General features: G+C 40.5%; 2 protein-coding genes across 2 annotated transcripts; both read right to left on the bottom strand.

The window, feature by feature from the left end:
• Positions 1 to 8,098: 8,098 nt before the first annotated feature.
• Positions 8,099 to 9,025, bottom strand: LOC130840769 (olfactory receptor 1A1-like). The gene has a single exon (XM_057716658.1). The coding sequence runs from the start codon at positions 9,023 to 9,025 to the stop codon at positions 8,099 to 8,101; it is 927 nt and encodes a 308-aa protein (XP_057572641.1).
• Positions 9,026 to 21,803: 12,778 nt separating this feature from the next.
• On the bottom strand, positions 21,804 to 22,742 carry LOC130840746 (olfactory receptor 1A1-like). The gene has a single exon (XM_057716580.1). It carries the CDS (start codon positions 22,740 to 22,742, stop codon positions 21,804 to 21,806), a length of 939 nt encoding a protein of 312 aa, XP_057572563.1.
• Between the last annotated feature and the right edge of the window lie 357 nt (positions 22,743 to 23,099).

Here is a 23,099-nt window from a genome sequence, read left to right as displayed (position 1 = left end):
CACACTTTTAATATATAAAATAATACACACATATATAGTATAAGTATAAATCCTGAATGTGAGTATACTATCAACTCTAGAATTGCAGTTATTGCTGGAGTGAGAGAGAGAAAAATGAGATTTTGGATGGGAATAAAGGGAGTTTCAAATGTATCTGTAATATTTATTTAAAAAAATTTGGAGCAAACCAAATCACTTTGCTGTATATCTGAAACTAACACAACACTGTAAATCAACTATACTCCAAAAAAAATTCTTGGAGTAAATTTGACCAAATCTTACATTTGTTAAATCTATATGATGCGTTTTATGTTATTCTCTTTGTCATTCTTATGTTTTAATAATATTATAATAAGAAAATTTAATTTAAAATATAAATCTCACAGTTTGGGTGAGAATTGGGTCTAGAGTGTGGCCGTGAAGTTGGGTGGCTCAAGTCTATTTCCCAGTGAATGTGGGAGATAAGAGTTTTCCTTAAAAAAAAAAAAAAAAAAAAAAAGAGTGTTCCTTGTGAAGAGGTTGAAAATAAATGGAAGTTATTTATACTGGGAATGGAGACCCAGAGGCTAAATACAATGCTCATCTCGGCTTATTTATAGAGATGGCTGCTTACTGGACCCAAAAGTATATTTATGCAATGCAAAGTGATGGTGTCTGTCTCTTTAAAACCACTCATTGTCTACCCATCACCTAATAGCTGAAGTCCAAGTTCCTTATCCTGGAGAAAATCTCAAGGCCAAATTGTTCAGACAATGGAGCATAACTCCAGGCAGAAACATGTTATGTATCTTTATCAGAAGCTGAGGATTCAGGCAGGGGAATAGGAAGAATTCAATCAGGAAAAGAACTGGGGAGTTTTGACCTACACAAGTAATTTGTACTTTATTCATTAGGTGCAAAGATAGTATAGTGGATGTGAGTAGAAAGAACCTTTTCTAATAATACAGATATGCAACTGTTTGTTTAATATAAACAGAGATATTTGGACATATATATTAAATGACTGATTCATAAGGCAACATTTTGAATGGTAGTCTGTTGCAAGAACAACCACAAGGAAATAAAAAGATAAATAAGTAAACAATGTAAGAATAGCACCAGAAAGAAAGTGGTTGGTATAATCAATGCAGGAACCAAAGAAACAGGGAACGAGAGCAGAGAGATTTCTGAGCACAGGGATTGAGGACAGAGATCCTCAGTGGTGGGTGTCAAGTGTCGTCATGGGGAGAAATGATTTCTACAGAAACCCCGGAGACAGAGGTAAAAATCGTATGCCCCCACAGAGAGGAGCCAGGGTGGGGGGCATCCGCATGAATGCTAGAGGCAGAGTAAGAGCCAGAATTCCCTGGAATTAAGTCTGAGTCTCAGAAAATGCTGGCCACCAAAATCCACTTTCATGGAAAGTGTTTATGCTCTGCGATATCCGTCACATGAGTACATGGTGCTGAGGACAGAAGAAGGCAAATGCTTCCCCTTGTGGTCTGAGGCAGGAAACATACCAAAAGGGCATCTTCTGAGTGCTTTGAGACTCCCCCATCGGTCAGCTCATCGGTGCTCTGACAGTGAAATAACAGAATTTCCTGAAGGGGCCTCTTAGCGTGCACCATTGAGTGTGGCAGTGGAAGGAGGGTTGTCCTTAGCACCTTTCTAAAATAATGCACTTGTGTAACTGCTAGTGTGTGCACACATGGACAGTGTTACTTTAAGAGGTGGACAGCCCAGGACTGAGACAACCAAATCAGAACTACCCCTTCCTCATCCTGTTTTTTCAGACAAAGCCCAAGGAGAAGCGTTATCAGAAGGGAAGGGTATGCTCTCTGTCTGTCTGTCTGTCTGTCTGTCTGTCACACACACTTAGTTCTTGAGAACTTTGGTTCTTGAGTCCACTTTTGCCACTCTCTTCATTTGATGTTAGGCAATTCAGTTAATTATTTTTTCATCTGATAAAAGCATTTAATAATTCTGCTTACCTCTTGAGGGTTGTGTGAAGCTCAAAGGAGACAATGCGTGTAGTGCAGTTGCTGGTTATCTATCTCATGATGTCACTGTCATAAAGAGTCTCTTCTCCAATATCCAAAGCACCTACCTGGGGAGTCAGCTCAGATGCTGTCAAAAAGGTCTTGGTCTTGTGGCCTTCTGGCTTCTTCCACAAAAGGGAAATTTACAACCAGCTGGTCTAGCACACATTAAAATTCCCCTTGGGGACTAGGTGTGCTGGAGAAAGTGCCAATACTGGTTTGGCAGACTGTTCCCCTATTTCTGTGGGGAAGGAGATAGGACTGGGATAGTTTGGAAAGAAGAAGAGCCTCAAGTCTCCCAATCGTGGAGCAGAATGGGTGGAAAGAGCTGTCCTGGATGGGGCCTGAAGATGAGGATTCTAGTTTCCTCTTTAAGGAAGCAAGGTGGTCATAGCAAGGAGAACATTCGGAATTCTTCACCGGGTTATAAGGTCTCTTGAAACATGACTCCCTCGGGCCTTCATTCAGACCATAGTCAGAGTAATTGTTGAAACTCATTACATGCTTCTATAGCTGTGCCCTGATGGGACACGGTGGTTCTCAAGAGTAATTGTTCTCAGAGTTCTTTTCTAGAAAGAAAGATGGGTAACGGCTTCCCAGAGTATGTCTCCAGGGTAGAAGCCCTGGGCTGGCCTCGTTGTTGGAATGTGGGCCCCTGTCCTCTGCACCAGCACAGAGTGGAACCAGCTCTTGGGAGCTACAAAGACTGTGGTACAATTAAGCTCCTTGTCTTACTTCCAGCCTACAAAGAAATCTTTCTGGTGTTAAGTGTGGAAAATAAAATAATTCTGTTTCATCTTTCTCTAGAATTCTACCTGAGAAAGGTGTATAAATTTATATTTTAAAAAACCTTCCCTGGGCTTTCTATAAATAGACATTTCTCCAAAGAAGACACACAGATGGCCAAAAAGTATGAAAAGATGCTCAACATCACTAATTATTAGAGAAATGCAAATCAAAATTGCAATGAGGTATCACCTCGCACTGGTCAGAATGGCCCTCATTAAAAAATCTACAACAATAAATGCTGGAGAGGGTATGGAGAAAAGGGAACCCTCCTACACTGTTGATGGAAATGTAAATTGGTACCACTATGGAGAACAGTATGGAGGTTCCTTAAAAAACTTAGAACAAAGCTACCATATGACCCAGCAATCCCACTCCTAGGCATATATCTGGAGAAAACCATAATTCAAAAAGATACATGCATCCTCATATTCATTGCAGCACTATTTATCAACAATAGCCAGGACATGGAAGCAACCTAAATGTCCATCAACAGAGGAATGGATAAAAAAGATGTGGTACACATATATAGTGGAATATTACCCAGCCATAAAAAAGAACAAAATGGATGGACCTTGAGATTGTCATACTGAAGTAAGTCAGACACAGAAAGACAAATATCATATGATATCACTTATATGTGGAATTAAAAAAAAAGGTACAAATGAACTTATTTACAAAACAGAAGTAGAGTCATGGATATAGAAAACAAACTCATGGTTACCAGGGGTAAGGGGAGGAGGTATAAATTGGGAGATTGTGACTGACATATACACACTACTATGTATAAAATAGGTAACTAATAAGAACCAGTTGTAACACAGGGAACTCTACTGAATGCTCTGTAATGGCCTATATGGGAAAAGAATCTAAAAAAAAAAAAGAGTGGATATATGTATATGTATAACTGATTCACTTTGCTGTACACCTGAAACTAACACAACATTATAAATCAACTATACTCCAATAAAAATTAAACAAACCAAACCAAACTAAAACAAAAAAAACCCAACCTTCTTCCCATGTAGTCTAGACACCCTTTAAACTGCTGTTTTTTCACTGTGTCCTGGGAGAGGTGAGCCTGCGCTCAGGCCCTTCAGTAATATCCCTCCCTCCTGAAGGTTGTTGCATAGGGGTGGGTTCCTGTGGGTGTGTCTCCATCTGTATTACCCATTTCTGTGTGGTCCTTCTACGTGCAAAAGCTGCTCAGTCAGCCCCCAGTTCTTCTTCAGGAGGACCTGCTCTATTTGTAGGTATAGATTTGGTGTGTCTGTGTGAGGAGGTGAGTTCAGGGTCTTTGTGTGCTGCCTTCTTGGTTCCCTTCTCCCTAGGGAAAGCATGATTTTATTTTATTTATTTATTTATTTATTTATTTTTAATTTTTTTAATTTTTTTTGGGGGGGGGGTACACCAGGTTCAATCATCTGTTTCCATACACACATCCCCGTACTCCCTCCCTTCCCCGACCCCCCCCCCTCGAGTCCCCCCACCCTCCCTGCCCCAGTCCTCCAAGGCATCTTCCATCCTCGAGCTGGACTCCCTTTGTTATACAGCAACTTCCCACTGGCTATCTATTTTACAGTTCGTAGCATATATATGTCTATGCTACTCTCTCACTTTGTCTCAGCTTCCCCTTCACCCCCAGACTCCCCCAAACCTCGAGTTCTCCAGTCCATTCTCTCCATCTGCATCCTATTCTTGTCTTGTCACTGAGTTCATCAGTACCATTTTTAGATTCCGTATGTATGAGTTAGCATACTATATTTGTCTTTCTCTTTCTGACTTACTTCACTCTGTATGACAGACTCTAGGTCGGGAAAGCATGATTTTAGAGAAGAAGTATTTCCTCTGCTTAGATTTTTATCCAAACGCATGGCCCAGTGCTACATCATTAAGCAGCTTACATGACTTCTTGAGAAACCAGAGGCATAAATGTGACAGCTGTGATTTATGTTACTGTCATTCTCTCCTTGTGGACTTCCTTGGCATCTGCCTTAGTGACACTGGATACATTTACATGGACTGAATGATGGTGATGAGGATGGGCGTTAAGATTAGAAGGATCACTTCTCTTTACTGTTTTAAAGTTTGGTAACTTCTATGGGAGCCCATGTTTCCCATCTCTGTCCTGTAGCTCAACTATTGCTATGCCTAGAGTGCCCTCTCTGCTTGTAAAGATCCTAGTCATGTCTTCTGCTAGTGCACACATTCTGACTTGCTTAGATATCTGTCCTATTATTTTAAGTTTATTTTATTTACTTTTTACATTTTTTGGCTGCATTGGGTCTTCATTCCTGTGTGAGGGCTTTCTCTAGTTGTAGTGAGCAGGGGCTGCTCTTTGTCGCGGTGCACAGGCTTCTCATTGCGGTGGCTTCTCTTCTAGAGCATGGGCTCTAGGCGCGCGGGCTTCAGTAGTTGTGGCACTTGGGCTCAGTCGTTGTGGCTCACAGGCTCTAGAGTTCAGGCTCAGCAGTTGTGGTGCATGGGCTTCGTTGCTCCGTGGCATGTGGGATCTTCCCAGACCAGGGCTCGAACCTGTGTCCCCTGCATTGGCAGGCGGATTCTCCATCACTGCGCCACCAAGGAAGCCCTCTGTCCTATTATTTTATATCTCCTCTGTGGGCCACCTTAGTCAGGGGAGTGCACTGGGCATGAGGAAAATTGGGCTCCAATCCTTATCTGCTTGAAACACATCAAATAAGTCATTTCACCTTTAGATTTGGTTTTCTTGTCTGTAAAAGAGGGCTACTATTTTCTGTGCTTTTGGGATCTTTTGAAAATTAAGAGACGATAATGTGTGTGACATAGTAAAAGAGCATACGCACACACATATATATTTGATATTTAATGAAATACCTACTTTCTCTGAAACTATATGGCACATTTGGAATTTCCTTTGTAGCACTCGTCATTTTCTTCCTTGTGTTGCCTGTTGCTTCATTTTTTCCAAAACAAGTATTTGCCTGCCACTCAATAGCATTATAACAATACACTAAAAATACACTGTGCTATGTGCTTTGTTGGATAGAAAACTGAGAGAGACACATAGCTTGACTCACAGGGACATCAAGTCAAGATTGTACACGTGTCTTCCTTCCACCACCAGAATCCTCATTCTTCATATGGCGCCCTTTCTCGAAATTTAGTCATTCTACAGAGGCTCTTAGATGGTTTCATCTATTTCCAAACTTTACTTGTCAACACCACTCTGAGTCAAGCTCTGTTAATTTCGCTGCAAAGTTTCATATCTTCATTGTACGATTTAATTGAACACTTCCATGGGAGTGCTCCCCGGGAACCTTTAAAATCTGCCCAAAGTGGAACTAATTTTCTTAAATTTCACTCTTCTTTACTTCCAATAAAGGCATCATTTAATATCATAAAAATTACTACATTTTATTGTTTCTATTTCCACATTCCTTTTACATCCAGATTCTTTGTCTATATTTTCACTCTCTCTCTCGATTGTTCTAATATGCTCAATTAAACTCCTGGTCTCACCAATCTCCACTCCTCCCTTACGGCTCTCTCTTTATCCAATCCTTGATTAAAGAAAACCTTATTGTTGCCTCATACAGAGCTTCTTATTTTTTACCTATCAACATCGATCTGTCTATCTACGCATCTACCATTTATTTATTAATCTATTCATAAAGGAAAATGTTGTAAGCTCCCATTGATCCACCACCCAACCTGAAAATTGGGACTTTTGTAATAACCTATATCAACTACATGGTACCCCACTTCCATTCCCTTGAGTCTTTCCTCTTAAATATCCTTTCATCCTGAACCCTATACTCATCTTTCTGTTGCTTTTGTTTTTAATGCACTTTTATTGCATCTATTTCTAATCCCACAGAATGTATTTTTTGTTGTTTTGGTTGTCCATAACCTTATGAAAATATTATCAATAATAATCTTTTAATAATCTTTGGGGATTTACATATTTTCAGCTCATATTATTATGATAAGATCAGCCAAAGTATAGCATGACTCTGTGGGCCATTCAGAAAATAAAGGATTTCTCTACAGGCTGTAGCAGCTGATCTCACTTAGAAGGACATTGTGTTGATGCTACAAAATGGAGTGCCAGGAGGACCCATGTCTACGCGTATGTCTGGGATGCATTTGTATTTCTATGTCCAGTAGTAAAGATTAGTAGAAACAACGTCAACCAAAAAATAGGCAGTACTATGAGGATGCAGAGGTCCCCCAGAAATGAACGTTTGCATCACCTTAGTAGGTGGGGACCAAGTAGAAACAGCTTGACAGCTCCTCTCAGATCTGAGCTTCAGGTATGTGGTCATCCCTCTTCTGAACTCCTAGGTTCTGGTAACACCACCTTTCCCCTTCAGTTCCCCAGTTCTAGTGAAAGTAACTTTTTTTCCCCTGGCCGTAGAATTTATTTTAATCAACTTTTAGAATACATCATTTTTCGACATAATCTCCTTGCTTTTCAATACACTTTGTCCATCTGTCAACAAGCTTTCGTATTCCCTCATTAAAAAATGTTTTAGGCTGAGCTGCAGAAAGTAACTTCTTGCAGTTGATAACTTTTGGGTTACATCAGCATCCATCTTTTATCTTTTTTTACGTCACTTTCAGAATACACCTATGTATCTAATTCCTTGTTTTAAATCTTCTTTATAATTTATGTTTCCTGAATGGTTCCAGAGTGACTTTATAAAATACCAGGTATAGGATGGATGGGAAGTCACATAAGATCTGTTCATGCCCACTTGTTATCAGATTAAACTTATTCACTTACGTTCATTCACTCCACCTTCACCAATAGTTATTGATTGCACCTTCATGACCAGCATTGGTAGAAGTAGAGGGAAGTGTTAAGACAGCTCTTGCCCTCAAGGTTTGCAAGCAAAGTAGGGGTGTTATAACATAATAATCCTCCAAACTGATGTTTAAATAATGATTTGCAGACTTCAAATCATGAAGTACTGTGATACTCACACTCTATGACAGAGACAAGGCAGGCATTTTTATTTCTATTATGTACATGTGAAAACCATGGCTCAAACTTTCTGAACTTTGCCCATCAGTAGCATAGTTGGGACAGGAACCCAATAACCCTTGCTGCCACTTTGCCAAAAGGACCAGTAATGTGTATAAATTGATAATAGGATGTCTCATAAAACTGTCACAAGATTTCTTAGGAAGAGATATTTAATGGCTGTAAAGAATAAGGTGACTTCCTGGAGGGGGAGAATATTAAGGCTGTATTTTCAAGTGTATCCTAATTGGTAAGTGCAGTCTCCAATATGACCTCACACTGATTATTAGAAGATTCTCTTGCTGAAGAGTTTCCCCAGGGCAGCCTTCATGTCCCGATTCCTCAGACTATAGATGAAAGGATTTAACATTGGGGTCACTGCGATGTACATCACAGTTATCACTGCATCCTTTAGGCTGTAACTAGTCAGAGGGCGGAAATAATTGCCCATGACTGTCCCATAAAACAGAGAAACAACGGTGAGGTGGGAACCACAGGTGGAGAGGGCTTTGCGCACACCCTTGGTGGATGGAACTCGTAAGATGGAGGAAAAGACCCGAACATAGGAGATGGTGATGCATAGCAATGGCACAGAGAAAACACCAGCCCCCAGGTACATCATCTTCACATTAAAGCGGATGTCAGAACAGGACAGCTTGAGCAAAGAGGCAATGTCGCAGTAGAAGTTGGCCACTTTCTGGTTTCCACAGAAGGACAGACTAGCTGTGAGCAGAGTGTGGGGGATGGCATTGGCATTTGCAACCACCCAAGATCCAACGACTAGCAGGACACAAGTCCGTGGGCTCATAATGGTTGTGTAATGAAGTGGGCGGGTGATGGCCACAGCGCGATCATATGCCATAGCAGCCAGGATGTAGCTATCAGTGTTAGCCAAGGCTAACATGAAACACATCTGTGTTAGGCATGCTCCAAAGGACATGGCTTTGGTACCCAGGAGATGGTTGGTCAGAGCCTTAGGGATGGTTACAGAGGAGAAGAAGATGTCAACAAAGGAGAGGTTGGCAAGGAGAAAATACATGGGGTTGTGGAGGCGAATGTCAAAACGAATGGCCAAGATGATGAGCAGGTTTCCAATCACTGTGATGGGGTAAATGAACAGGAAAAGGAAGAAGAAGAAGTCTTCCTGTTCCTGCTGACTGCTAACTCCCAGGAGGATGAAATCAAGAATAGAGGACTGGTTGTCTTCCCTCATGGATGCTTCAGCAGGAAGGAGGAGAGGAATCCAGAATTAGTAGTGAAGTGCTGTGTATAATGTTCTTTTTAAGCCACCACTTTTTTTTTAATGTTGATTTATATTTTCTTTTATCTTTTTTCCATTTTATTTATTTATTATATATTTTTGGGGTACACCAAGTTCCATCATCTGTTTTTATACACATATCCCCGTATTCCCTCCCTCCCTCAACTCCCCCCCACCCTCCCCGTCCCAGTCCTCTAAGGCATCATCCATCCTCGAGTTGATCTCCCTTTGTTATACAGCAACTTCCCACTGTAAGCCACCACTTTTGACTCCTGTAGTTGCTGTCAATACGTGGGTTTACCAAATCCAGAGATAGGTAGTACATTGCAGGAAAAGCATCCCCGTTGGTCAATGGGACTAGGTGACAATTATCCCTGGACACTCATGTCTAAGAAGTGAATCACAAGTGCCCATCCTCCCCAACCCTAGCACCATCACCCAAACATCTACGGTTTAATCACTTTTTCATAAATAATTAAGTTCCTATTCGATGTGCTGGAAACTTTGTTAGATCTTGAGGCAAAATCAGAAATGTGGGAAAATATGATTTATTCATTTTTGTTCATATATGGCAAAGTCTTCTCTCAAGGACCTTAACCTTAATGGAGAAGCCAGAATCACCTGCTAATTTTATTACACTATGGAAAGGACAGTATTTTGGGGTCTTTGAGAAAACACTCCAGTACAAAGGATGGTTTGTTCAAGGACCACCCTGGTTCCACTGACTAAACTCAGAATGAGCCCAGAGTCCAGAACATGACAAGTGCCTACACTGGCATCAGAAGATTGCAAATTACAAAAACACTGGGGTTAGGTCATAGCAAAAAAAGATCAGCGAATTCACTTCCTGGGTATCTCATTTTTAAAGTATACATTCACATTTCATAAGTTTTATCTATATTCCAAACTCTTAAATATACATAATGACAATGTTTTCTCTGACCTTCATTATCTTTTTAAAATTACCTTCTGTGATGACTCATCCAATTTCATGGTGGCTTCAATTACTGCTTAGTAGAAAGGTCTGTATCTGTCAGCTTGATCTCATTTTCCTATATTTCCTCATTTAGTCATCCTGCTAACATGTCTGACCAAACTCCATACTTTGCACATTCAATCTAATTAAATTGAAAGCTTTTTTTGAGAAGGAGAACTATATCTTATTTATTTTTACGTCTTCTAGAGAGATTATTGTAGAATATGGCTCATTATATATGTGAATAGTTTTGCAGTCAGTGGTTCTTGAATTATACCCAGGTTTGTTTTATGCGTTTCCCACATGTGGGAATGCCCACAGGCACACTCACTCAGTTTATCCCTCACCTCTTTTCCGTTCTTGTTGATTCTTAACTTAAAATAATTTGTGTGTAAATTTTCCACTCATTGTCTCTGTGCTTCAGTTTTTTTTTAAATTAAGTTTTATTGGCATATAGTTGATTGACAATGTTGTGTTACTTTTGAGCACCATCATTTTCTACCTGAAATATTGTGACGCTCCCTTAACAGCTTGACTACTGGTTCTCTACTCTTTGATCCATCTTGACGCATACTAATTGTGGCAGAGGCTACGAGCTGCTCTCCCAAATCCACGCTGTGCTCTTCTTGGACACTCAGCTAGCCTACATTTCCCAATGTAGTGGTGTGGTTCTGTGACTGAGTTCTAGCCAATCCATCCATGTATTCCAGTTATGGGCTTCCCCTACACTCTTTCCCCCCTATTGTCAGCTGGATGAAAAAGGCCAGGAAGCTAAATGGGATGGCGGAGTCACATGGTGGAAGGAGCCTGTGTCCCATGTTTTCCCCATCCAGGATGGCCCGTGTGCACCAAGAAGACACACTGGGATTGATACATAGGAAAGAAATAAGCTGTCATTCTTTTTAAAGCATTACACATTTTGTCATGTATGTTAGTGTAGTCCAGGATTTTCTAAGTAATTCACTAATTTTTGTAAACAAACATTTACTTAATAATTGACTCGAACTATAGTTCATACAACCACCAATTCCCAGAGTCTCCTATAGTATACGTGGCAATTCTATAGCAGGCACAGGAAATGCAGGTAAAATGATTTTTCCCATAAAGACAATTTGCTTTTTCACCTCTATACCTAGATGAACTTGCTTTTCTCTCTTGAAATGTCTTTCCTTATATTGACACAGAATCAAAATATTGTGGAATTGAGAGGATTCCATAAAACTGGAGGGCTCGGAGAGTACGGCGAGCTCATGTGTATGGAAGTGTAAGACTGAGTAGAGGGCTCTCGGTAATATGGCCAACTAAGCTGATGTTGACAGGCCACATTCCTATCAAAATACATAAAAAGTCTAAATGGTATAAAAGTAAAACAAAAATACATGTAGTCAAATATAAAAGAGGGAAATGGGAATACCTAGATATGAGAAATAAAATGAAAGCTCAAAGAAAGAGCTGTAAAGCAGAGCTTGATGCTCTGGTGGTCCCTTGGGGTTCACAACCAGAAATACAGTCCTAATGGTTGGAGTCTGGGATGACAGTGGCCCTTTTTCATGAGACTTAGACATTGATCTGTATGAAGTAGGGAGCTTAGCTTGAGCCCTCTGCTTAAAACACCTGAACTGTTGCTTTATTTGCTAAAAGAACACTAGAAAATTTTTTACCTAAAAGGAATGGATAGAATGAACAAAGTGGATAGAATTCACAGAGTTGTTTTCAAAGAAAATTCAAGAGAATCTCTAGATAAGCTAAAAGATTTGGGCAAGTTAGTTGCATAGAAATCAATATTAAAATATCAATATTGTCTTATACTTAAGTTACAATAAATTCAAAATTATAATCTTTAAAAAAGAATCCCCATTCACAATAGGAAGAGAAATTTTTAAGAAATATGCAAATAATTCTTAAAAAAAGGAGTTCCACACTCGCTGCAAAAATTACAAAACTTTACTGAGCAACAAAAAAATAAATGCCAAAAAAAGGGAGATAAATAATATTGATGGAAGTTTCAATACTGTAGAAATGTCAGTTCACCTCCAGTTAATTTATGAGCTCATTGCAATTCCAGTCAAAATACCACAGGTTTCTGTAAAAGATGATACTTACTAAACTGATCCAAAAATTTGTGTAGGGAAATAAAGAGCCAAGAAGAGCTAAGATAGTTTGAAGAATGAGAATAAGGAGAAAGGAACTGAGCAGTCAGTTATCAAAAGGATTTACTCTGGTAATTCAAACAGTGGAGTGGTACTGGCATAGGAGCAGACAAACAGAGCTATGTAACAGATTAGAGAGCCTTGAGACAGATCCAACATTGTGAGAAATTGGTATCTGACATGGTTGGTTTAGTACTAGGCAGGAAAAGGATAGACTGTATATTTGGTAAAGAGTGCTAGGACAATTGGATACCTATATATGAAAATACAGAAAAGTAATTTTTAAAGGATTAATTGTGAGAAGCCAAGGTCTCAAAAATTAGAGGGAGATTGTGTTTATGATCTCAGGCTTCCTCCACACTAGCTCTCCTTGTGCTAGCTGGACGGAAATGTCCAGGAGGCTGAATGGGATGGTGGAGTCACACGGTGGAAGGAACCTGTGTCCCTAGGAGAACCATCATCCACCAAGGACACCTGCTGGGACTGTTACACAGGAAAAAAGTAAACTTTATTCTGCTCCAACCATTGCATATTTTGTCCTGTATTTGTTACTGTAGTCCAGAATATCCCAAGGAATTCGTTAATTTTTCTAAAAAGACCTCTGCTCAAAATTGATTCATCTCTAATAAATTAATTCACCTGTTCTGCGTGTCTCTATAGTACACATGGGGATTATATGCTAGGCACAGGGAATGCAGATAAAATTATCTTTCCCCCAAATACGATGCACTTTTTCATCTCTGCACCTAAGTGAATTTGATTTTCTCTCTTGAATGCCTTTCCCTATATTCACAGGAAATCATAATATTTCCGAGTTGAGAGGGTCAGTAAAACTGGAGGGTTCAGAGAGTATGGTTAGCTCATATGGTAATGAAGTGTAATATTTTAGAGTTGGGGCTCTTGGCAACATTCAGACTTAGCTGCTGTCAACAGGCCCCATTCCAATGAAAACACATAGAAATTATAAATAAATTTAGTAAGTAGTTAAAAATGCATACCCAAGCCTAAAAGAAAGAAATGGGAATATGTATGTATGAGAAACAAAACGAACACTCAGGATGAGAGCTGTAAGCCCGAGCTGCTGCTGCGATGGTCCCTGAGGTTTCAGCCAGGAATTAGGTCTAAAGGCTGGAGTCTGGGGTGTTAATGACCCTTACACAAGATGGGGCCACAGATCCGTAGGAAGCAGGAAATTTAATTTGAACTTCTGTATAAAACACTTAAAGGGTTGTCCTACTGGTGAAAAGAGCACTAGAAAAAAAGTTGCCATGTAAGTTTTGGAAAGGAAAGAACGAAATGGATAGAATTCATTGAAAATATGATTGCTAACAAAGAAAATCTAAATGACTTTCTAGATGAAATAAGAGGTTTCAGCATATATGTGTGAGATAAGTCAATATTACAAAATCAATAATAACAGTCAAACCAAACCTTTGCCATTCTCCTCAAACCCACATCCTACATCAAAACTCTGCAGTAACTTAGGTGTCACATCCCTCTTCACTGAGAAACTTAAACCCTTAAGGGAGTATTCCCTCAATATTTGCCCCAGTACATCGTTTCCATACACCCCCTTCCATCCTGTTCTTTTTCTCCCAAAACTTAGAAGAAAAGTATAAATGCGTCTATATATTCTCACCCTTATTTTCTTCAGTTTCCTCAGCTATATAACTCCACCATTCTTTCAACTATGGTATTTTCTTTCTCCAATTTCTACCTTAACACCAGCTCTTTCCCATTAACTGTTAGATATCATAGCCTCTTTAGCCATTCAACAAATCTTCCTCAATTTTATAATTTTTTTCTAGCTACTACCCTATTTTAAACCTACATTCTTCCTTTCTCATGCGGGCTTCTTTATAGAGATGTCTGCTTACTGGATCCAAGAGTATATTTATAGCATGCAAATGGAGTTGTGTCTGTCTCTTTAAATCTCTCACTGTCTACCCATCACGTAACAGATGAAGACCAAGTTTAATTTCATGGAGAAAACTCAAGGACAAAGAATTTAAACAATGGAAAAAGACATTAGGCAGAAATGGATTCTGTATCTTTATTAGGAGCAGGATACAGTGGGAAAATCAAGTTTGGATTTATATGTGGAGGATTTGAATCAATGTTTTATATTCATTAGAATCTTAGTGTGGTGGATATGTGTTGCAGTACTCTTTCTGATAGTAGGAATATGCAAGCTTTTGTTTACTGTAAATACAGATATTTGGATAAAGAAATAATGTGAGCGATGAATAGGGCAACATTTTGCAGTGACAACCGGGTGCACAGTCACCATAAGATGACATAATAAAAGAAGTAAAGAATGTGAGAAATGTAGCATCAGAAAAGGATGTTTAGTTCATTGTCGAATTAAGGAAACGAAACCAGAGGAAAGAGGTTTCTTTGCACAGGGACTTGAGGATAGAAAGCCACAGTGTGAGAGCTGGGGAGTCATGATGGGGAGAGATGGTTTCTGTGGAAACCCTGAAGAAAGAGATGAAAAAAATCTTATACTTCCAGGAAGAGGAGCCGGAGGTGCCTCAGTGTAAAGGCTAGAGACAGAATGAGAGCCTCAAGCCCACTAAAGAGAAGCCAGGAGTCCCAGGCAATGCTGGCCACTAACATACTCTTTCTAGAAAGTGTGCTCTGAGATATCCACCCCAGGAGTGAAGACAGCTTTTCAGGGACACAAGAGGTGAAATGCCTCCCCTTGGCATGAGGGGTAGCCGACCCAGCCAACAGATGTCCTCCGAGTCTTTTGAGACTCCCCGATAGTTGAGCTTATCAGGGCTTTGACAATGAAATAATACAGTTTCCTGAAGGGGTCTGTTAGCATGCACCGTTGAATGTGGGGGTGCAAGATGGGTTTGTAGCTGCTCTCTAATAGAGACAGTGGGCTTGTGCAAGTGTGTGTACACACACACTCATACAATACAACTTCAGGAGTTAGAGAGAGCTCAGACCTGAGAAAATCAAATCAGAAATACCCCTTCCTGATTCTGTTTTCATGGACAAGAATCCAAATAAACATTTGTCAGAAGAGAAGTGTTCTCTCTCTCTCTCTGCCTTTGGCCTGCCCAATCTGTGCATGTGATTTCAGACAATTCAATTCACCATTCTTCCGTGTGATAAAACGACACTAATTCTACTCACCTCTTGGAAGTTTTGTGAGGGTCAAAAGCGATAATGCATGTTGTGCAGTTGCTGACTGTCTGTTCCTTGGTGTGTCTGTCATAGATTCTCTTCTCTAATATCTGCAGCTCCTACTGGGGAATCAGCTCAGACACTGCCAAAAAGGGTCCTGGAGGTCCTGTGGCCTTCACTTCTCTTCCCTCAATGGGAAGCTTACAGCAGCTGGTTTAGCACCCATTATTTTCCTTTTTGGGGGAAAGCATGCTGGAGAAAGTGCTAGTCATAGGCCTAGAGAGCAGGTTTGTAGCCCTCTGCACCCAAGGAAGAGGAGACAGGACTGGAATGGTTTGGAAAGAAGAGCCACAAGCTTCCCAGCCGTAGAGCAGACAAGGCAGGAGGATCTGTCCTGAATGGAGCCTCAGGATGAGGACTCTAGCTTCCTCCTCATGGAAGTAGAGTGGGTTACAGCAGAGAGAAAATTGTGACTTATTCACCAAGTTATAAAGTCCTGAATCAGGACTCCTGCAGGTCCTCACTCAGGCCTGAGTCAGAACAGCTGGTGAGACTTGTTGATGTACTCCTACAGCTGTGCCCTGAGTGGACAGAGTGGCTCTCAAGAGTAATGGTTCCTAGAAATCTACTTGAAGGAAGGAGGGGTGAGATGGTTTCCCAGAGAGAATGTCTCCAGGGTCTAAACACTGGGCTGACCTACTCTATCCATTTCCACACCAACTTGGAACCACCCCTTGGGAGCCACAAGGACTGTGATACAACTCAGCTCTCGGTTTTACTTCCAGCCTACACTGAAGCCTTTCTGGTGTGAAGTGGGGCAGAGAAAAACAATTCAATTTTATCTTTCCTCTACCATTTGATTGAGGGGGGTCATGGTGGGAATTACACTTTATGTGGCATGCTGATGGTGGGTCTCTTACTTTTTTAGATTCTTAGAGCTGGAAAGGGCCTACATGTCATCTAGTCCACTTCCTGTACAATAGGTGTCACCTGTATCACATCCCTGATTAACGGCTGTTATCCTATGACTTAGCACCTGTGGCAGAGAGGTCACTAAGTTTCTGTAGAGCACCGTGGTGAAGGCTGTGAGCTCTGGCTGGGTTTCAGTCCTGAATCTGCCTCTTATTGGCTGTAAATGACTTTCAATAGTAATTTACTGTAGGGACTCATTTCTATAATTGGAATAACAAAGCAGCAACAACAGCAACATCCTCATAAAGTTGTCCTGAGGATTAAATGAATTAATATCTGAAAAGTCTTTAAAAATAAGCCTAGCATGTAGTTAGCAGTTAGTGAATGTTGGCTGTTACTTTACTAATTCCTGCTTTATTCGTGCAATTGTATAACTCTCCAAAATCTTGCATCAGAAGCTATACATGGTAGATGTTGAAACCTTTGTTTAACTACATTTTCTTGTAGATGAGTTTCAGGTTATACATCCTATTTGCTCTGTTGTTCCTTGCCTTCTGTTCATATCGTGTTTCAAATTCCAGATGATGGACTCTTGTGTATGGATAAGATGACATCCCATGGTGTACTTTCTTCTTAGTAATAACTTTTTGCTCTTGGTATCATTCTCAGAGCTCTTGTTCTTCCAGATTTTAATTACTGGATACCCATTAGGGTCAAGGAATTGTGGAATAATATATAAGAGAACTATGAGGAAAATAATACTTTAACACTCAAGCATTTGCAAATATTATCTGTGGGCAGCGATTACAGCTTCATTAACTTATCAAAGAATATCTGACCATTCCTTTCCCCCCAGAGAGAAATAAATGTCTGAATGGAGAAAGGCTAAATTGAACTGTCAGTTGGAAAATTCCAGGCTTGGTTAAATCCCTTCTCATTTAAAGATATTTTAAAAAAAAGAAATGATATATGAAATACATTTGTAGAGTAAGAGAAAGGAAATAAACACCTTAAGTGCTTGGAAGAAAAACTTATCCTTGCAAACAGTCTAAGAAAGTGAACAGAATAATTTTTTATAAATTATTTTTTCCTGTTCTTAAGATGTTTAAAAAAAAGATATAGCGCAAATCAGCCAAAAACTTAAGAGAAAATGCAATTGATCTGGAGACAGCAGACAGAAATGAATAAGGACCAAAAAAGGAGATTGTAATTGACATTTTAGGCAGAATTAACACCAGAAAAATAAATGTAAGAAAAGTAAGAGGAAAAAAATCCCTCTCATAAAAGAGAGCTACTGGAAGGCTATCAGTAGATTTTTCAGCAAGAGACCTTGCAAGCCAGGAGAGAGTAAGATGATATATTCAAAGCCTGAGTGAGAAAAACCTGCCAACCAAGAATAATACACTCAGCAAAGTGCTCTTCAGAAATGAATATGAGATAAAGACTTCCATTAACAAACAGAAGCTGAGAGATTCCATCACCATTACCTGCTTCACAAGAAATGCTGGAAGGAGTTCTTCAAGGTGAAGTGGTAGGTTACTAATTAGTGACATGAAAACATATGAAAATATTCAACACACTGGTAAAGGTAACCACAGAGTCAGATTCAGAACACTCTAATTGTATAATGTAGCGGTTTGGTATCCACTTAACGCTAAAGGACAGAACTATTAAAAATAGCTAACAGTAAAATAATTTGTTAATACATACACAATTTAAAAAGAGAAATTATGATATCAAGTGCATAAGGAGGGAGTAAAAGAACAACGTTTTTGTATGTGATTTAGGTTACATTGTTATCAGTGTAAAATAGACATTTGTATCTACAAGATGTTTTAGTTGGCCTCATGGTAACCACAATGTGAAAATCTACAGTAGATTCACAAAAGATAAAGAGGAGGGAATAAAAGCATATCACTATGGAAAATTATCAATTGCCAAAGGAAGGCAGCAAAGGAGGAAGAAAGGAACAGTGAATTACAAAACAGCCAGAAAACAATCAATAAGATGGCATTAGTAAGGCCTTACCTATCAGAATTACTCTAAGTGTAAATGGACTGCATTCTCCAGAAAGCACAGAGTGGCTGGATGGATAAAAAACAAGATGCAACTGTATGCTGCCTACAGAGACTCACTTTAGCTTTAAGGGCCCACATAGGTTCAAGGTGAAGGGATGCAAAAAGATAGTTCATGCAAATGGAAACCAAAAGAGGACAGAGGTACCTATACTTATGCAGAAAAACAGACTTTAAAGCCCAAAGTGGTAACAAAAGAAAAAGGTCATTATATACTGAAGAGGAAGTCAATTCATCAAGAACATTTAGTAAGCATAAGTTTACATGCACTCAACATTGTAGCATCTGAATATATTAAGCAAATACTAACAGATCTGAAAAGAGAAATAGACAAAAATACAATAACAGTGAGGAATTTCAATACCCAACTTCCAACAATGGATAGATCACCTAGACAGGAAAATCAACAAAGAAACTTTGGACTTGAAACATACTTTAGACCAAGACATATACCGAATGTTTCAGCTGCCAGCGGCAGAATACACATTCTGCTCAAGTGCACATGGAAGATTCTCCAGGAATCTGGCTTTAAAAAGACGGAAATCATACCAAGTATCTTTTCCAGCCTCAATGGTATGAAACTAGTAATCAATAATAGGAGAAAAGCTGGAAAATTCACAAATGTGTTGAAACTAAAGAACACACTTCTGAACAACCAATGGATCAAATAAGAAATCAAGAGGGAAACCAAGAAGAAAATTAGGAAAACATGAAAATGGAACCACAACATACCAAAATCTATAGGATGCTGCAAAAGCAGTTCTAAGAGAGAATTTCATAGCAATAAACACCTATATTAAGATAAGAATAATGATCTCAAATAAACAATTTAATTTTTTATCTCATGGAACGAAAACAAAGTAAGGGCAAAATTAGCACACGGAAGTAAATACAACAGAGCAGAAATAAATGAAGTAGAGACCAAGAAAAAAAATGGCGAATGAAACAAGGATTGAATTTTTGAAAAGATGAACAATAAACCTGGGGCAAAAAGGAAAAAGAAACAAGTGAAAATAATTTTAATGATATATTTAATTTAAAACATTGTATCCAAACTGTTATCATATCAACATGCAATCAACATTTTGAAATACTATTGAGATATTTTATAATATTTAAAATTCAGAATGTAATTTACACTTACAACGCATTTCGATTTGGACTAGCACATTTCAAGAGTTCTACAGACACATATATTAGAGGCTAAATATTTGGGATAGCTGAGAGTTCAGCTCCTGACACTGATTGAATAGCGGTAAACACCCCCTCCCATGTTTGGGTTTCTACTGACTCATGGCCTAGCCACATGTTCAGACAGCAGGACAATGGAAACCTGGCCTACTAAAGGGATGCCCATGTGGAGCACAGTCCTATGAAATCACAGTGGGAATTTGAGGGGTTCATTAAAGTAGGACATGTTGACGCCCATCAGAAGAACTCCCTTCTAGGTTTAGCAGGTGATTGGAGTTACAAGCAGATATACCTGTGTGGTCACTTGAAGTGGCCCCCTGGGTCCATGAAATGAATTGGCATGGGGTACCCTGCAGCAGAGCAGCAATGGGCTGAATCTAGATGTATTCCTCTTGCCCACACGCCCCCCAACCCCCCCGCCCCGAAGCACAACATGCCAATGAGTTGTTCTGTCTGCCAGCACGAGAAGCAGAGACTGCTGATGGCCACGTGGCAGATCCCCTGAGGGGACGGTCTTGACCCTCGTTGGCACGTGAGACTGATGCTGGTAGCCAAGAGGGGCTGCGACTGAGTCTTGACAGGAATAGACACTGACGGTGTACCGGGCTTTGCTTACCCAGTTGTAGAAGCAGATGCTCAGATTGCTATGAAAGAACTGGAGCAGAAGCTACTGTATCATTTTGGACAGACAAATGTCATTTCTTCAGACTGATGAACACACTTTACAGCCCATAATGTTCAACAGTGGGCAGAGAGATATCCTCCTCAGAGTGCTGTATTGACAGAGAGAATTGGAACAGACAATTGAAACAAGCTTGTCTGAAATAAACATGTAGGGCTGGCTTACATGCCCTCATGGGTATGTGTTCACCTTCAACATGAAAATAAAGGGGGCTAAAGCAATGTTGGTACTGGATATATTTCTGCATTACTGGTGGGTCTGGGGAACAGGAGGTGAGGTAGAATGCTGGTATGATTAAGAAATTTTTGCCATGGGTGGAGTACTCTGGTATACTGATTATATATATTTTTTTCTTTCCCACATTACCTAGGTTTTTTTCCCCCTACTTGATGCAGTGGGCCCAGGACAAGGGCTGCAAGTACCAGGCCTAGATGCAGGGATAATTGCTATGCAGGAAACTGTGTTTTAAATCTGAAGTCAGAATTAGTGAGGGCCTTCTAGGGTGGATTGTACTTTGAGCCCATCTGGTAACGTGGTTGCCTAAGTGGTCAGAATAGCTCACTAGTTCTGTACCTTGCAACCTTACCCTATCTGAATAGAAGTGGACTGATGGGGAGGGTCTTGCTAGACTAGTATTTCTGCCTACAGTCTGAACCAGCACAGTGGCGTCAGCTGTCTCTTCCAAAGCTAGGGTATAATGGAGAGAAGGTGGAATAGTAGCTGAGGATAAGGAATGAATAAATTGATTATGTGATGAGGGAATCCAATATTCCATTAACACCTTGAAAGAGGTGTAACTGAGTTCAGGGTCATATAACTCGCTGCACAACGGGTCAGTAAGTTGAGAAGCAAGGTGTTGGGGAAAGGAAAAGTGACTTTATTCAGAAAGCCTGTGAACTGAGAAGATGGCAGACTAATGTCCTCAAGAACCATTTTAATTCATGGTAGAATTCAAGCTTCTTTTATGCTAGGGAATGGGGAACCTTGAGGGGGTTAAGGTCAGGAAGTGATGGACAAACACAGACATCTGGGCGCCAGCAAGGGTCCGAGAAGGATTGTGAAACCTCTTTGTTCTTGGTCAGTTGACTTTGGTTGACATGAGTCCGGACACGATGTTCCTATAAATCTTGACAAGACAACTGTTATCTTCATTCATATTTCCTTATCTCCCCGTGGGAGTCAAGTTTCTTAATCTGTAAGCAGAATTCCTTTAGCGAATAACATGTCTACGTGCACTGCTAAGCGGATGCTTATGACTCAGAGCTTAAAGCAACAGAAGAGATATATACAGAAGGGAGTCACAGATGGCAAGCTTCTTCTACAAACAAGAGGCAGTTGGGGGACATGAGGGGTCTGTCCCTGGGAGAGCCCCACAGGGTCCTGCCCAGTTAGAGAGGCACAGAGCAAAAGAAGATACGGCCTCTTAACACAGTTCTACCAGGTGTGTGACAGGGTGAAGCCATATGTTGCTGACACCATGTCTCCCTTTGGCCGTGACAAGATCTAATGGAAGCTAGCAGACCTGAGTGACCTTGCCCTGAGAGATCAAGTGTGGCTTCTCGGAAGGGGGAGAAGGATTTCCAAATGACTTCAGTCTCCAGTGACCTCACATTGGTCTTGAGGAGATTCTCCTGCTGAAGAGTTTCTGCAGAGCAGCCTTCATGTCCCGATTCCTCAGACTGTAGATGAAAGGATTTAACATTGGGGTCACTGCGATGTACATCACAGTTATCACTGCATCCTTTAGGCTGTAACTAGTCAGAGGGCGGAAGTACATGCCCATGACTGTCCCATAATACAGGGAAACAACAGTGAGGTGGGAACCACAGGTGGAGAGGGCTTTGCGCACACCCTTGGTGGATGGAACCTGTAAGACAGAGGAAAAGACCCGAACATAGGAGATGATGATGCATAGTAACGGCACGGAGAAAACGGCAACCCCCAGGTACATCATCTTCACATTAAAGCGGATGTCAGAACAGGACAGCTTGAGCAAAGAGGCAATGTCACAGTAGAAGTTGGCCACTTTCTGGTTTCCACAGAAGGACAGACTAGCTGTGAGCAGAGTGTGGGGGATGGCATTAGCATTTCCAACCACCCAAGATCCAACGACTAGCAGGACACAAGTCTGTGGGCTCATAATGGTTGTGTAATGAAGTGGGCGGGTGATGGCCACAGCGCGATCATATGCCATTGCAGCCAGGATGTAGCTATCGGTGTTACCCAAGGCTAACATGAAACACATCTGTGTTAGGCATCCTCCAAAGGAGATGGCTTTGGTACCCAGGAGATGCTTGGTGAGTGCCTTAGGGATGGTTACAGAGGAGAAGAAGATGTCAACAAAGGAGAGGTTGGCAAGGAGAAAATACATGGGGTTGTGGAGGCGAGTGTCAAAACGAATGGCCAAGATGATGAGCAGGTTTCCAGTCACTGTGATGGGGTAAATGAACAGGAAAAGGAAGAAGAAGAAGGCTTCCTGTTCCTGCTGACCAGTAACTCCCAGGAGGATGAAATCGAGGGTAGAGGACTGGTTGTCTTCTCTCATGGATCCGTCAGCAGGGAAGGGGAGAGGGATCCAAAATTTGTAGTGAAGTTACTGTGTGTGAGGATCTTTTAAAGCCCCCACTTTTGACTCCTGTGTCAATACCAGGGTTTACGAAATCCAGAGATAGGCAGTACACTGGGGGAAATAATCCATATTGGTCAGTGGGAATAATTGACCGTTAGCTCTTCACACTCGTTCTAAGAAGTAGTAATCTGTGAATCACAGGTGCCCATCCTCCCCAACCCCAGCACCATCACCCAAACACCTAGGGTTTAATTATTTAATGAATAACTAAATTCTTATTTGATGTGCTAGAAACTTTGTTAGATCTTGAGGCAAAATCTTAAATATGGGAAA

This window comes from Hippopotamus amphibius, chromosome 17 (assembly GCF_030028045.1).
Source record: "Hippopotamus amphibius kiboko isolate mHipAmp2 chromosome 17, mHipAmp2.hap2, whole genome shotgun sequence".
Taxonomy (NCBI): domain Eukaryota; kingdom Metazoa; phylum Chordata; class Mammalia; order Artiodactyla; family Hippopotamidae; genus Hippopotamus; species Hippopotamus amphibius.
The sequence above is the reverse complement of the archived record's forward strand: the minus strand, read 5'-3'. Positions and strand labels throughout refer to the sequence as shown.